Here is a 17,979-nt window from a genome sequence, read left to right on the forward strand (position 1 = left end):
GGCAGCTAACAGGCACCTAAACCCTCACTTACTCACACCAATGGCATTACCTAGTTGAGCAATAAAATGTCTACAAGCAAACAGCCAAGTTCAGACAGCACCAGGAACTCCACAGTCCAACCTTACCACAGATTTCTCTTTCATTGAAACTGTTCGCTGTTGCTCATGTTTTACCATCAAGATTTTTTCCACTTATATTTAAATGAAATGTAGATAGCTGTAAGTGAGATCTATTATTCTTGCTCCTAGTTCCTGTGGTCATGAAAAGTGTTCTCAGTCACCTTTCCTGTAGGTTGCCTATATGTACCTGAACATCACTATCATGTCTCCTTTCAGTCTCCTTTTGTCCTTGCTGATTATTTTGGTTATTGGTTATCTTTCTTCTCCCTCCCTGTTTTGCATATACTAGAAAAACATTTTGTTATTTTAGCAGCAAATACAAAACCCATTTCCTGCAGTAATAATTAGTTATACTGTCATGATTACAAATACATGCTTCCATGATTCTGGTTTGTCGGTGTCTCAAAAATGCATCCCTCAAAACTAAAGAAAAACATCCGATGAGACACAAAGCCAAGACTGTACAGAATTGTTTTCTGAGGTGGTGAAACACATGCAAAGTTAAAAACTATCAGAATTTGTTGCAGCACATACAAGCAGACTATTAAGTAGGGTTCAAAAATGTCTTTATGTACATAACAACAAATAAGGCATACAATACCCTTGTAGGTTTTTCCACGTTGCAGAGAAGAGAAATAGCAAGTACAAACACAGCACAAAATGGAAGCACAAAATGGAGAAGGCAAAATGGAGGGGAGAGAAGCTAGTGCCCTCAAGCTTAAATACAGAACAGTTAAGCCATACCCAGGCTCCAAACTGTCTCTTATGGTCAACAAATACTATGTTTCAGTTATCAAACAGTTCTCATTGGCTGACCTGTCACTATGCCCTATTCCAGTTCATTAATATACTCTGACAAAAACACATATGTAGGAAGTGGAAGAGTATTCTGACCTTCATAAATAGTGCTTTGCTTCTTATTCTCAGCCTTCAGTGTTTCTTATCCTCAGCCTTCAGTGCATTCAATGCAAAGCCAGCTATCATGGCGTTGAAAGCATAACGGCCCCACCCTATGATTTCTATGGAAGCAAAAGTCTGCACTGTATACATGGAGGCATTTTTAACCACCTGGAATAGAAGGTTATTTACTATCATTTCTATACTCATTTTAGGTGAAGTAAAGCTTTCACTTCTTCCTTTTCTCTTTTTTCTTGCAATAAACATTTTGGTAAAGAAGAATAAATGAAATGTCCATCAGTGTATGGGATGTGCTGTGTTAAGCTATCACTTCCAATCTGTTTAATTTGCTTCCAATTTTTCATTTTGTATTCCCTGAAGGCAAGACAGTACTATTGTCCAAAAGATTCTCCATTTATTATAATGTTCTCTTATATTATATTGTTGATCAGGGCAGAAAAAAACATGTGAACTTTGAAAAATAACATCCTATATCAAAGTCTGAACTTTCTGATACTCACACAGCATTATTTTTGCATGTTTTCTTAAGGTTCCAGGTCCAACTACCTCAATAAATATATAAACCATTTATTCAATCTTTCCAAATTTCATAAATCAGGAAATGATGGACTGAAACTAGATGGCTAGTGATGGGCCACTAGTCAAAGAGAATTCTGCCACTCTAAATTCCACTTTTGCAACTTAACTTGTTCAGTGGAAAATTATAATGTTGAGACTTCATTTGTTATAAATCCCAAAGTTTGTGATGGCTTCTGCCTGTCCGTTTTCTTATTTTTATACATGATCTTGCCTTTAACTGCTTGCAGTGAAAGGCAAGTTATGTAAATGTTTAAGTATCACCCAGGATTGAATCCTTTTGAAATTAGAAAGATAGGAGGATGTATCTGATCTTAAGTTTCCTCAAGATAGGACCTCTGAATGGGGAGCTATACAATCTTAAAAATTGCTGGTCTGGTTTTTTTGTATATTGATTCAATTTCAAGTTGATTTTTTTGCTACTTCCTTTGAAAGTTTCCCTTCCCTTCTCCCTTCTCCCAGGCAGGGATTTTAGACATTGTAGCTCACCAGTTTTGTGACTAAATGCAAACAATTTCTCCAAGTAATGTGTTGCAGAGCCCTATCTAATTTACCATAATTTAATATAGCTCATAATCCTTCATTTGTTTCCCTCTTTAAGTAAACATATATCACTCAAAATCCATTATGCTTTACATTACCATTATCTCATGTCTAAGGATTGGATGATAGTTGCAATAATCCAGGTTAAATTCTAGTAGGGCTACAGCAAATAAGAATTAAGGTCACAAATCAGGATAATTTTTAAAATCTTATAGTCTTATAGTTCTTAATGTTTCTTATTTATCTATAGATTTTTAGCTTAAATATTTATAGCAAAGAAACTATAAACTATTTTAATTTTGTAGTGGGTTGTTCATCATTTTATATTTTAGCTTTCATAATCCATAATCATATTTTTATTTTATTTTATTAATACAATATTTGGTTACTTCTGTTTATATTTTGGAATAATATTTGTTTCATGCTGGTCTATGACTGAAATAAAACCAAACAAATATGTGATTAGGATTGAACCTGTATGTGTGCTATGTGTTCTTTCATGTAAGAGGGCCACAAAAGACATGATCGTCCAAAGCTTTTCTCCACATATTTACTTAGTTTTCTTCTTGGGGGCTACAGTGCACTGTTTTAGCATGTTATTAGTTTTAATACTAATTTCAACACTAGTTGAAATATTCCTTGGAATTACAGAAAGCCACCAGTTCTTGCCCTTTCACAGTCTAATGCTGATGGCTCCAATTGGAGCAGACTCTGGAAATCACATATAAAAGGCCTTGTGAGACTGTTCGCTGTTGCTGTAGACTTAAAAAGTCATTCTGTATCCATGAATAATCAACAATCAACAGTAGAGCAGTCTCATTATATCCATACATGTGGTCCTTGTTTATGACCATGATGGAGCCTGCCCATCATAATCTTAAATCATGTAAAATGTGATTGGTCACATGACCAACTACATTTTACAGTCTTTTTTGTGGTGATCATTAAGTGAATCTACCCTTGCAGTTTGGTTATTCAAAGAAGTAAAATGCCTGACACATTGGGGCTGTGTGAGGGTTTGTTTTGGAGATTCAAATCAAAGGCAATTCAATCACATTGCTCTTTTGATTTTTCAGATGAAATCAGTGGAACAAAGTGAATCAAATTGATGTGACGATTTAATTGCCTTTGAGTATAACAGAATTGATAGTTTGAATCGCATCAACATGATTAGGTGACTAAAATCAATATGAGATATAGAATAATTCCAATTCTATTGGTCAGAGCACCATTTTGAATCGGAATGATTTGACAATTATAAATAGGTGAGAGATAATTTACCAAGACTTTCTAGAAAAGTGTAAAATTGTTTAACCTCCAGGACAGATTTGGAATGAGTCCTTTCTTTCAAAGACACAAAAAGCTCCAATATTCCATTTTATGGAGGGGCTAGATGAGCCTTTAGCTGAAATTAGAGCATTTGATAAGAGGTTCATACAGGGCATTTTTGCTGCCCTTCTAAAGTTTTTTTTCCCCCAAAAGCTTTTGAAAATAGATTAATAGTATGCTTTTTATTCTATATTTTATTTGATTGCTAGCCTTAGGTATTGCTGTAATTTTATATCATCTGTTGCAGGGGTGGGTTGCCCCGGTTCGCTCTGGTTCTGTAGAACCAGTAGTAAAAATCTTCTGGTGTTCGGAGAACCGGTAGTAATGGCTGGCTGACCACACCCCCGAACTGGTTCCCTGATCATCAGAGGTTTGTTTGGTTTTTTTACTTTTAAAAGAATCTTTTCTTCAGCCAAAAAAAGGCTTTTAAAAGTAAAAAAAAAACCTCTGATGATCGCGTGGCTGAGCAGGGATCATCAGAACCCTTTAATTTTTTTTAACAACCTCTTCAGCCTAAAAAAGGCTTTTAAAAGTAAAAAAAAAAACCTCTGATGATCGCATGGCTGAACAGGGATCATCAGAACCCTTTAAAAAAAAAATTAACAACCTCTTCAGCCGAAGAGGTTGTTAAAACAAAAGGTTTTAAAAGGCTTCTCTGGCGATCCCAGCTGAGTTAAGAGATTCTAGGCTGCTATTAGGCAACTTCAGCTGGATTGTCAGAGGAGCCTTTTATTTATTTATTTTTTCCTCTGGCCCAGACAATTCCCCCTCCTCACTTACCTCATTACAGCTTCTTTTGGGGTGACAAACCATGCTTTACATCAGTTGCATCAGCTAGCAACTGAATCTGCCTGCCTGGAATCCATCTCCTCAGTCAACAACTCAATTTGCCAGCTTTGCTGGCTGAGGAACTCTGGGAATTGAAGTCCACAAACCTTAAAGTTACTAAGGTTGGAGACTCCTAATCTAAAAAATATAAATAAAATAAAATAATAAAATAAAATATTTTTGCAGCTTTCTGAGATTTGGTGTGTTTCTGTAGTGTTTCACTCTAACTACACAAACACACAAAATCTGTATGTGGCATTTTGTGTGTGTGTGAGAGAGAGTCAGTTGTGTTGTGTTGTGTTGTGTGTGTGTAAAGTGTGAAAGTTGGTTTTTGAGCTTTTTGTGGCTGCTTGTTGCAGGGGCCATTTTGGGTGAAGTGCAGCTGCTTTTACATTGTGTGTGAGTCAGTTGTGTTGTGTTGTGTGTGTCCCTTCACAAGGACTTGGAGGCAGCTCCTCTGAGGAAGAGAAGGCGGCGAAGCTCTGGCTGTCCCCTGGGAGAAATCGTCCTGTCTCTGCAGCATTGGTCATGTGACTGAGTGGGCGTGGCCAACTTGATGTCACTCACAGCAAGGTGCTTCCCCACCTTGCCCTGAGTGACTTCAACTTGGCCATACTCATTCAATCATATGACCATCAAGCCACGCCCACCAAATAAGTCACACCCACAGAACCGGTAGTAAAAAAAATTGGAACCCATCCCTGATCTGTTGTCTTGGTTTCTTTCTTTACACTGTTATATCTTTGTATTTACAAATATATATTTATACTTTTTTTGAATATGTCTTTAAGAGAACTAGGAATAAATGGTCTTTTCAAAGTCTCCATCAAATTGTCCCTAAATGGGACTTGTGAGTTCAAGTCCCACCTTACCCATGAAATCCATGAAAGCCAGCTGGGTAACTTTGGACAAGTCTCTCTCTCTCTCTCTCTCTCTCTCTCTCTCTGTGTGTGTGTGTGTCTCTGTCTCTGTCTCTGTCTCTCTGTCTCTCTGTGTGTGTGTGTGTGTGTGTGTGTGTGTCTCTGTCTCTCTCTCTCTCTCTCTCTCACTCTCTCTCTCTTTCTCTCTCCCTCCCTCCCTTCACAGGGGTACTATTGTGGGCAAAATAGGAAGGTGTGTTTGATATTTCATTATCTTAAGTCATTTGTAAGAATAATAAAGGCTGGATATAAATTTAATAAATAAATACTTAAATATGAGGTGAAGATTTTTCTCTGAGTTTCTCCAGAATGACATTCAGTATCTTCTCTTGGGGTTAATTGAAGCATGGAAAATGATGGAACCTATGGACTACTGGAGATAATCAATGAAAGGCACTAAACATGCCCTTTGGATACCTCATAATAAAATAAATGTGATTGATAAATAGATGAAAGATGGAAAGAGAGAGAGGTGGGGGGAAGGGAGAGTAAAGAGAGAGAGATAGGATGGATGGACGTTACCTCAGTAAAGAGCAGTGAACCTCAAATCATAATTGGTTCTACTCACAATTCTGAGATGTTGTTCAGTACTTTTTTATTTTTGTACCCTCATTATTCCCAGAGTAAATTGGATGCATAGATGATGGTATGTAGTCCTTGCACAATGGGTGATGAGAAGAGAAGGAATTCTGGCTAGAAAAAGAGAAATAACTTGTTAACAATTACTATGCACATACAAACATATTCTAGATTCATTAGGAAGTAGTACAAAAAACTAATGCATAACGTTATCCATGTTCTGAGGTGGCTCTGTATTCTTTGATGTCTTGGAAGACAGTTTAATTATTGGTCATTCGCTTGGATAATTAAGAAGTGTTCCATACCCTGAATATTTTGCATGTTTTATTTTTAGAAAATGGGGCAAACAGCTGGGCCATTAAATTATCATTGGCCTATTCTACATATTAACAGAATTAGTTGAAAATCAGATTAAAAGTTCTAAATGGGTAAAATACTCCACACCACTTCAAACTGCAAGACAGGAATTGGGCTTTTAAATGTCATGTATAATAAAAATCTTGTAGAACAAGAAAACTACAAAGAAAGAAGTGACTTGGTGTACGGTACATCTTTATAACTTTGACATGCTATGCTTTTTTTCTAAAGGCAAACATTAAAAAATGACATATTATATTTAAAATTCAATTAATATTCTATTGTACCATAAACAGCTGTCATGGCCATGATTCCAAAAGCTGTTTTGTGTGTATCCATGATTTTCAAATCCTGTTGGGATTTGAATGATATATTTATTTATATCATCATCTTCTTTTAATGACCCCATAATCCCTTGTGGGGTGGAATCCGGGCAACTGGATGGAGCTAGCAGAGAGTTTTAATAGCCGGATGCCCTTCCTGTCGCCAGTGCGGAATTTTGTTCAGCAGATATTGTCTCAATGTGCCCAGAAAGAGAAATATCTGCCTCTACCTAGGATCAAACTCACAGCTTCCTGATTGTGAGATGAGAACTCCACCTCTAGGCTGCTGCACCACTTCACTTTATTTATTTGTATCCCACCTTTTAATTATTTTTAATACATACTAGAATAGAATTTTCATTGGCCAAGTGTGATTGGACACACAAGGAATTTGTCTTGGTGCATATGCTGTCAGTGTACATAAAAGAAAAGATACATTCATCAAGAATCATAAGGTACAACACTTAATGATAGTCATAGGGTACAAGTAAGCAATCAGGAAACAATATCAATATAAATTGTAATGATATCAGCAACAAGGTGACAGTCATACAATCATAAGTGGAAGGAGATGGGTGGTGGGAATGATGAGAAGATTAATAGTAGTGCAGATTTAGTAAATAGTTTGACAATGTTGAGGGAATTATTTGTTTAGCAGAGTGATGGCGTTCGGGAAAAAACTGTTCTTGTGTCTAGTTGTTCTGGTGTGCATGCTCTATAGTGTTGTTTTGAGGGTAGGAGTTGAAACTCAAGGTAGTGAACATATCCACCAAAACCTCCTCCTCCTATTTTCCCCATAGCAACAACCCTGTAAGGAAGATTAGATTGAGAGAGAATGACTAGCTCAAAGTCATCTAGCTGGCCTACATGGCTAAGGTGGAACTAGAACTGACAGTCCCCTACTTTCTAACCTTATACCTTAACCACTACATCATTATTTCAATGTCATATTATATCGGTTAAAAATAATATCATTAATTAGAATGCATAAAGAACCAAGCACTACTTCCTTTGTTGTGTGAGAAACTATTGTGCTATCAGCAAAGAAAAGGGGGATGTGGTGACAAAGAAGTTTAATGATGCTGGAACTGCTGCCCAGAAACTGTCTGCACTCTGGCGGTTTTAGCCCAGCTCCATGAGATGGCGTGAGCTCCCATGACTTGATCCCTAGCACCTGCCCACTGAGCAGTTCCAAAGCAGGCAATATTGCAAATAGATAAATGGATATCACGTCACTGGGGAAAAAGTACCTAGCTGTGTTCATGCGTGTGGAGAGTGGAAGCCAGCAGTGAACATGGCCAGGCATGACATCAGGCAAGATTAGTAGAGGAGCCTGGAAGAGCCAGCAACCCAAGCACCGCTAGCTAATTGGTATAAAACTACTTTGCACCCTGCAGTGCAAAGGATAGGTGCACAAGAACTGAACAGAATACACTAGCAAACTAGGCTGTCAGGACTGCATAGTGTTTAGCATGTATAGATTTCCCTGACGTTGTATGCCATATACTAAATAAGCAAAGAAAACACAATAGAGTTGAGTGTGTCATGTGTCAACTACTTAATCCTTAATCCTCACACTTTTATGTCCTCTTTCTCTGCTCTTAGAGGAGAATAAGTAGAACAATCCAATATATTGTCAGTCCTATGGAGGTAAACCACACCCAGACATAGACTCCACATAGACCTGAAAACAACTTTTATTCAGATTGGCTTTAGTGATAGAATTTTACAAGTCTCCAGGTGCTTCCTTTCCTCCTTCTTTTCTCTTTAGGTGAATTTAAGGTATGTCAGCCCTCCCAGATAAACCAGAGAGGAAACTTGATGAACTAATTCTATTTTATTGTAAGGGTGCATTAACGGTCGAAAGTACTGTGCAATTTTCCCATCACCACTTTTAATTGCTTGATCCATTAGGGTGGGTTCTTTCAAATTTCTTTCTCTGAACTTTAAGCTACTGGAGACTCCCCTGCACCATCATCTGTTTGGTTCTTTCCTAGGCAGCATTTATTTCTTTTAATTCCCTAAGGTCACTCACACATTCCTTATATGAGGTATCTATCTGAGATACTTTTGGACCTCTCCACACTCATCTGGGCTTCTGCAATGTTTCTTTGCTTGTTGCCTTAGTAACAATCATCCCTCTCTCATCAAGGCCATCCTCTTTACTCTCTATGAATGTCAAGACTGGCGTTGCTGAGGGGCTCTTACTAATTGCTTTCCCCCTTTCAGCCCCCACTTTTCAACAATCTCTGTCTACAAGGTGAGTTTGAAAAGGGCCAAGAAGATGACAATGGAATCCATCTAAGATGCTGCCTTAGTCAGGGAGGTGCGGACAGTCAAATTCCTTGGCAAAAAGTATCATAAAATGGAGAAAATTATTTAAATTCCAAATAAAACAAGGTCTCTTTGTAACTACTGTACACCTAAGCCCATAAATTTTGTCCTTCGTGGAGGGTGGAGAGTTTGTACAATTTGTTTATCCTCCACTAAGAAGCAGTTGAGGGTGTTGTGTATATTGGCCCATTTATTGTACAGTAACAGTATTTTATCTCCAATGAACCTTGGTAAAAGCATAGAATATTTGCCTTTTTTTTTCACCTTTCTCAATTTCTCATTAATACCTTACTGATTATCTATTTTTGTCATAAACTCTGCTCTAGCATTTGAAACTGGATATAGAACAACACTGCATATATACATAGGTTTCCAAGAGGTCATTTAGACCATCAATTCTAATCACCTTTCCTATACAGGAAACTAAATTAAAGAATCCACAAAAGAGAGCTGTCAAGCTTCTGCTTAAATACAATCAATGATGGGGAACCCACCACTTCTCTGGCTAATTGGTTTCTACTCACAGATGGCTTTAATGGTTAGGAGGTGTTTCCTTTCATTCAATCAGAATGGATCTTATTGCAATTTAAATCCATTCTTCCATGCTCTGCCTCTCGGAAGGATAGAGAACAAGCTTTAGTTGGGATTGTTTTCATATCCCCCCTCAGAACTTTCTTCTCAAGACTAAATATTCCCAACTCCTTCAATCTTTCTTTGTATCACTTAGCTTTAAGTCTTCATATTGCCCTTTTCTGACCCTGTTTCATTTTTATTACAATCAAAAATTTAAAGTTATGTGCTCAGCCCTGGAACAAAACACAAGATTAACCAATACAGAATATAGCAGAGCTATTATTTCCCCTCATGGGGAAACTACTTTTTTATTTCTGCAGCCTAAAATTACAACTGTCTTTTCTAAAACCTTCCTAGACTATTGATCATATTTATTTGGTAATCAACTATCATTCTAAAACACTTTTTTCCACAAATATTGTTACCAAAGCTATTATAAATCTAGCAAAAATATCCAGACCCATAAGTACAGAGTTCAAGTTAGCTACTTTATTATGTTCTGCCTATAATGCAAGAGTCTCCACATTCTGGCAGCCTACACTTGGGAACAATTTAATAAGTTTTCAAGGAACTTGGTGGAGGAGAGGAGGTTGATCCTAGAACTTTTGCAGTTGCGCAGTGACTCTAGGTGAACTCTGTGCTTGATCCCTCCTTCCTGCCAGTCTGGATGCTTCCCAACACCTAAGTGATTAACTGTGCACTTGTCTATTAAATCTATTTCAAGCCCACTATTCTAACCTATCAATATAATTATACATCTTTTTCCCGTTATATCGGATATTAGTTATCCCGTTCAATTTTGTATCATATGAAAATTTGATAAACCTTGGTTTTACTTCTTATCAAGCCATTAGTAAAGATGCTGAAGCGTATATGCCCTAGGTAGAATATATTGTGGCCCTCACTGAATACCTTAAGACAATTTGATGAGAAAACACTGGTTATCATTTTCTGTGCTCCTTTTTAAAAAACAGTTATTTACCCATTTACTCATACTGTATTACCTATACCTTTGTAGAATGAGAGTTTTACTCGTATTTGCTTGAAATTGAGATATAGGTAATACAGGGATGTCTGAGACTGTGGACAGCTATAGCCTCCATTAAAATATTAGTATAATTTTCTTTTAGATTTCTGTGGATGTCAGAAGAGAAAATAATAGGATCGGTATACATACTCTTTTATTATTTAATTTTAAATTTTAAATTTAAATTTTAAATTTTAAATCCTTCCATCCAAATCCTTCCTGCTGTTACCGTATGCCTCCCACCGACCCGTACACTCTCACAGAGAGGGACTTCTCAGGGTGCCGTCCGCCAAGCAATGTCGGCTGGCGGCCCCCAGGGGAAGGTCCTTCTCTGTGGGGGCTCCCACACTTTGGAACGAACTTCCCCCGGGCTTACGCCAAATACCTGACCTTCTGACCTTCCGCCGCAAACTGAAGACACATCTTTTCATTTGCGCGGGGCTGGCTTAAATTTTAAATTTTAAATTACATAAATTTTATCGATTTTAAATTTTTTACTAATTTTAAATGGGGTTTTGGTTTTTATAAATTTTTAAAGTTCTAGGCTAATTATAATAAGTTTTTTAACTCACATTTTAAATTGTATACTGTAGTGTCTGTATTTTATTGTTGCCTGTACACCGCCCTGAGTCCTTCGGGAGAAGGGCGGTATAAAAATCAAATAAATAAATAAATAAATAAATAAATATATTTGCTAATGCAAGATGTTTCTTTATCATTTAAAGACCCATTGATTTTTCCTCGTTATAACATATTGTACTGGCAGGGTTTGGATACCCTGCTAAGTCATGAAATATTTGTGAGTTAGCATGTTTTGCAGTGGCTATGGGTTATAAATCATTGTGGATTATAAAATGTTGTGACTTCATCTGATATTTGATCCCAGTCAGTTGTTTATTCCATGAAATCTATCTGAATGCAATGTTTAAACCCTTCACTGCTTCACTGCAATCAAAATATTATTCACATTCAACTTCTCATTCAACAAAGCATTGTAACACTTGATGTACATTTCCAAATTAGCCAATATTCAAGGTAGAGGGGGTTGTCATCAACTTAAATAACTTTACCTGTGATACAATATTGATTTAGTTCTTGGCCCAGACAATCCAAATCAGCCTTTCTAAATATGAAGCATTCCAATTGTTTTGGACCATAATTTCCATACACTTGGCTATAATGGTTGGTCTAATAGAGGTTCTGCTCCACTATACCTGAAAAGGGGGGAACTCATTTAAAATATTCTATAGATGGATTGAAATTGCTGTGAAATAGTATAAATGACAGATCATGTAGACTATTTTCATAAAAGTGTCTTCTCCAAATAGAGTACATAATTGCTTTCATTCATATTATCTATAAGGCATTGTTCCTTAATAAATTATCAAGCCTTACATAGCTGGCAAACTCGTGAAGAAATACCACATATTTTTCAGAAGGACAACTTTAATGTTAGTTGGAATAAAAATATAATTTTGAAAACCATAAAAATATTAGGCAGACTTACAATAATCCAACTAACATGGAGTCTATTTGAAATGTTTCTTTCTTCCATTCCTCACCTCTGGTCTATGAGGCCTCTTCTCACCCCCACTGAACATCTCCACACACACCCTCCTCTCTGATTTTCACAGGCTTTCACAAAAATATAGACAATGTACTGAGTTGTAAGTTGAATAATTCCTGGAAACCAATAGTTCCAAATGAGGAAAATAAAGTTGCAGTCATGGGATTTTTTTTTTCTTACTTAAATGGTGAAACTCATTAAAACCAGGTGTATGCTTTCAGAAAAGGCAGTTGTGCCAGTACCAGTAGCTACTGACTGGTTGCACAGATTTAAGCCAATTTTATTATTTTTCTTTCTTATTTTGATTTACATTTTGATTGATTGAATACTTGTGCTATTTGTTGAACATTTATTTTACTTAAAATGGATGGAGCAAGACATTTTGTGATTCCTGAATTATATTCTTTGACTTCCAAAGCAAGAAATCAGAAACAACAATGGAAAACAATTAGAACCCTGGTGCAAGTGGTTTGAATTGGAAACATTCAGTTTTCAAAGTAACCCTTTGAATGACCACATAAGCCTCAAAAATTAAACTCTGGATTTGGTATGCTGTATTCATTTGTGAAAATTCACCACTTTTGCTAGTCTTATCTTGTTTGTTCCCAGCCAAGGTGAGCTTGCAAGATTAGATGCAGGTCTTCTTTGTTTTTCTGCATTCAAAAGAGGGAGTTACCAAATTATCCCCTTTTTCTTTGTTTTTGATATTTGTTTTGTATTAGAATGATCAATATCATTTTCAGATGGGCTGAGAGTGTCCCCTGCACTCTCGTCTCAAGCACTGGTACCAGGCAATTAAGTGATAATGCTCTTTTTCTGCAAGCAGAAAGGCTGTGAGATCTTTTGTTGCAAAGTTGGCCAGTGACCTAAAAGCTTGGGAAACTCAGATAAACAAAATCCAGAATTGCTAAGCCAAGCATATGATCCTTCATGTCTCTCAGTGGGATGAAATTTCACTCAACTGAGCATTTTTCTTTTGTTATCTGATATTTGTAGGTGGGGTGTATGTGAGCAGGACACTAAGTTTACTTCAAGTAAATAAACCATAGTTCTTCAACTGCTAGAAATTAATTTTTTCCACCATAAAAAAGTATATAGATCTTTTGAATTATGCTTCAGTTATACAAATTATTATTAAAACCTTCATTTTCAGGAAATTAAAAAAAATCTTAGTATGTCTTGTTAAATAATGCAATAATTATCTGAAAAAAAATAGATTTTCTTGTTTTCAGTGTTGTCCCATCAAAAGTAGGGAGGAACTATGTTAGAAAAATGACAAACTCTACATCAAAGTAGAAACATAGTTATCAGAAGGTGATAACTCTGTCTTATCTCCTTATTATTGTTCTTATCCTAATTATTACATTGTGTTAATTCTTATATCACATGTCATTGTGGGATGCAATGTCTCAGCAGTTAAAGATTCACCCTCTATCTCAACAGGATTCTAAGATTTTCAGTTGCTTAGGATTTACTAATTGAGTAAACAGGCTTATAACAAATGCTTTTTAACCCCCCATGGGGAAAATACTTTTGTTAGGTCAACTGAAGTTTTCCAAAATTGCTACAACTTTTTGAGTTTAAGAACTCATAACCATGTACTTTAGGAAAAAATAAGGGAAGAAGAAAAATGTGGCTGATTTTGCAGCCATGTATCAAACTTCCATACTTGAAAGGGGTAGAGAAAGTCTTCAAATATACTAATTGAAGTTTATATCTGATGAAGTCTAAGATCAATCTCAAATCCTGTTACAAAGTCAAAGCAAAAAAAAAAAATGTTTGGCATCCTTTCGATACACACACAATCATTTCTTCATGAGCAATATCCTGTTCAATAATCTACTGCATCTATACCAATTCACTTCTAATGATCTTTAAGCAAACAATTTATTTTATCTTTTATATTTGCTAAAAGGATCCATTTGAAATTAAGCAATGTCCCATTGGATTTTTTTTTTGTTATTAAAATAAGTAGTGGCAAAACTCTTGTCCGATGACAGGATCTACCAAAGAAATGTTAAATATCTTCCTTTAAATGTCTCAGTTTAGTAAGTTAAGATTGTTATAAAAGCAGCAGAAGCCCCTTTGGAGTAGATTTCAGTATCTGTTAAAGGGATCATTAATCAGACTGCAAACACTGGACTCCATGGAGTTCTCAAATGCCAGATGAATGCACTAGATAAAATTTTTAGAAGCTAGACACATCTGATCTCCTGCTTTCCCCCTGAGGTCCAGAAACTTCTTATCCTATATTGCAGCCAGGGAAAAGTTTGGTTTTCAATTTAAGTGGGTTTACATTATTATATCAACTATTTCAGAGGAGGCGCTGGGGATAAGCTGAGGCCTGATAATTTTTTTGGTAAGAATCTTGATCTTCAATCCTATAGAACTAATCTCTTAGTGAGAAAACTAGTGGATTGTTCAGTTCAAATTAAGTTTCTGTAAGAGACCAATTAAAGTTTATACAGTATATATATATTTTCAGTTACTGTATTTTTCATAGTATAAGACGTACTGGACTTTAAGACGCAGCTTAGTTTTTGGGGAAGAAAATAGGAAAGAAAATCTGCCTACCAGGTATTCATCTGGCTAGCGTCCTTAGTTTGGTCAGCTTCAGCACCTTAGTTTCCTGGTTTTTATCCCCTGCTTGGGGATAAAAAAACCAGCTTCTAAAGCACAACTGATCTTTGGAGAGAGAAGCAATGAGAAAAGCAGGCCAACCACGGAGATTGCTTCACTCGCTAGCACCTCGTTAGGGCTGAAAAAAAAAATCCACAGCTGAGAGTTGGAGGGAGCAGGCAAAGGAGGGAAGTGGAGATTGCTTACTCATGAGCGCCTCGTTAGGGCTGAAAAAAAGCTGCAAAAAAGCTACATTCTGAGTATAAGATGCACCCAAATTTTCAGCCTCTTTTAGGAGGGGAAAAAATGTCTTATACTCCGAAAAATACTTACCTTTGATATAGTTATGTCACTGTTCTCACTAGTATATCAAACATAAAATCAAGAAGAAGCACAACAGCTAAGACAAAAGGACAAAAATTTCCCTAAGAACTTACCTTTTCTTAGGAACTTATTAAAGCTTTATCTGTACTGCCCAATTATCTTGTCATCAGACAAGGCAAGCAGTCTTTCTGGAGGGCAGTAATGGATGACATCACCCTCTATTAATCTCTCACTCACTTCAAAGTGACCTTACAATGTGTTTCTTCATTCAACTTTTGAAATATCTTTTTCTAGCTTCAAGTGAGTGGTGGGAAATAAATGGTACGCTCCTGAGGTTATTGAAGTTAATTAGATTTAGCAGTGGTTTTCAAATTCTTTTTTTTTTACTAGAAATAGCCTGCCTGTTGTGGTTGGACTACAGGTTTTCTACAGTGCAAATTATGTAGACTACAGTAGAGCCTGTGAGAGTTGGTTCCTTCCTAGAAACCTTCTAGATCTGTCAACTGTCTATTCAATCTAGTTCACTCATGTAGCATAGAGTCTTATTACTGGCTAACTTTAATGTTCTGTCTTCAGCAATATAGGATAAGAGATTTCATAAAAACACATTTAATGAGAAAAATTGTCCCAATGGCCAGCATGAACTCAAAACCTTATAGGATGTATTTCTTCACTGGCATTTTTGTGAGAACGCGTGTGCTGGCATACTGTGCTACCTTCTAGCAGAGATCAAGCTTTCAATAAAGGAGAAATGATTTGTTTTCTAGTCTGAGATCAGAACCCTGGCATTATGAACAAATTTGCCAAGTTCTTATCAGCAGCTATTGCCATAAGATGGCTTACGGCAGGGGTGTCAAACTCGATTTTCATTGAGGGCCACCTGAGGGTTGTGTTTGACCTCAGGGGGTCAGTGTGTGCATGGCCAGCTTGATGTCACTAGTGTCGGGGGCGCCTATGGTGGCCTGAGTGTTCTGCCAGCAAAAACGGGCTCCCGAGCTCCGTTTTTGCTGGCAGAGAATTGCAGGAGGCCGTCACAGCCAAAAATGGAGCTCGGGAGCCTGCTTTCACTGGCAGAGGCACCATTGGCCAGTCCTTTGCTGTTTCTAGGGTGGCTCTGTGGACCAGATCTAAGCACCCTGGGGTTAGATCTGACCCCTGGGCCTTGAGTTTGACACCCCTGACTTAAGGCATCCAAATCCTAGAACAGACCTGGCATTTTACAGTCTCTTGGCCACAATGGCCATTTGGTTATTCCTGTCCAGCCCATATGAGGTGAATCAGAAATTAGAAATCAAATGTAAATAAGTGTATACCATGCATGCAGTACAATTTCAATTGCTTTTATTTTGAAGAGGACTGCTATTTTTTTTCCAATTTACATATGTGGATGTATGCATGCCTATACATTGTCACATTGGTCCACAACATCCCCAGTTTTTCGTGTGGCTCCTTGGGACAATTAATTGTCCAGACCTGCCCTAGAATCACATCACAAAGAAGTTCTTTTATTCATTTATCTACATGCTGTTTTTATTTTATCTATTTTGTTTTGTCCTGTTTTATTTTGGTCTGTTTTGTTTACTTCTTATATGTGTAAATGTGAACTGGAGGTCAAGTTTTAGAATTTTGATTAAATTTTAGCTGATTTGTATACCCTAATATATATTCAGTTATAAATTCTAAAGGTCCTTTTCATTTTTATCTTTCTGTTGTGATGATGGCAAATTTTACCAAGCAGCTGAATGTGAAAACAGTTTGAATATCATCTGTTGCATTTTCCTCTTTTTGTTCTTATTACTTTCCAGGGGAATGTGACATTTTCCTGTTCAGAACCGCCAATCACCCCCATCACTTTTGAGAGCTCCAATAGCAGTTACTTACTGTTACCCGGCACTCCTCAGATTGATGGCTTATCTGTCAGCTTCCAGTTCAGAACATGGAACAAGGATGGACTCCTCCTGTCTACTGAATTGTCAGAAAATTCTGGCTCGCTCTTGTTTTATCTCAACCATGGCAGACTGATCCTCAACATCCAAAAAGGAACAGAGAGATATGTGGGCATCAGTGCAGGTATCAGTACTTACCAGATACATATTTCCTTCTCACTTTTATTCTTGTGGTTAAACAAGGATCCTAGTCCATAACACAGAATTGAGATCCTTTGTTTTAACGGGGGAAGCCAATCCTCAAATGGTCATTTGTTAATCCAAGCATAATATATGGCCATGTATTACAAAATTCCAATTTCCACTGACCTAATTTGCAGACCCAATGTAAACAGATAGTAAAAATTGAGCTTCTGTATTTATATGGCCAGACAGTCCCTTTCCTGCTTAGCATTTCTCTCCTTTCTAATGGGAAGGACACTAAGAGTTTATGCACTGGAGATAATTCCTTGTGTGTCCAATCACACTTGGACAATACAGAATTATATTCTATTCTATTCTATTCTATTCTATTCTATTCTATTCTATTCTATTCTATCCCATCCCATCCCATCCCATCCCATCCCATCCCATCCCATCCCATCCCATCCCATCCCATCCCATCCCAATTTTTTAAGACAATTTCCTGCATTGTAGTTGATATTATAACAAATCCTTGGCTTGACATTATTCTGGGATACCAAGATGACATTTCAAAAGACATCTGGCAGCAAACCCTCATTATATGCTCAGTGCTCAATTGTTGAATTCCTAAAGAAAAGCCTATTGTTCTATTGAAGAAGCATGAGCATACGCATACACAAGAGCAAGAGAATCCTGTGACATTTTAAATACATATCCCTTTATAGAACAGGCTCTTCATGGAAGGGCTCAGCTGCCTTAAATAAATTTTTACAATAAATTTATTCTTTACTCCAACTACTTAGCTGGAATTCCAAGTAATGCTAAGTATTTATTATTATTATACACAAAATGACAGTATACAGAGCAAACGATATAACTATGATTTTGTATCACTAATCACTAGTCGAACACTTCCCAAGCATTTAAGACTGCTTGATGTATCGGCGGATTATGCGAGCAGATCCCAGTAAGG

The 17,979-nt window shown here is 36.9% G+C and overlaps 1 protein-coding gene across 1 annotated transcript in view; it reads left to right on the top strand.

The window, feature by feature from the left end:
* Positions 1–17,979, top strand: part of CNTNAP5 (contactin associated protein family member 5) — a 472,018-nt gene that overhangs the window by 247,510 nt on the left and 206,529 nt on the right. Inside the window, exon 8 of the mRNA XM_058195711.1 lies at positions 16,743–17,007. Within this exon, the coding sequence (XP_058051694.1) occupies positions 16,743–17,007 (265 nt within the window). The remainder of the gene's footprint in view (positions 1–16,742; positions 17,008–17,979) is intronic.

This window comes from Ahaetulla prasina, chromosome 1 (assembly GCF_028640845.1).
Source record: "Ahaetulla prasina isolate Xishuangbanna chromosome 1, ASM2864084v1, whole genome shotgun sequence".
NCBI lineage: Eukaryota > Metazoa > Chordata > Lepidosauria > Squamata > Colubridae > Ahaetulla > Ahaetulla prasina.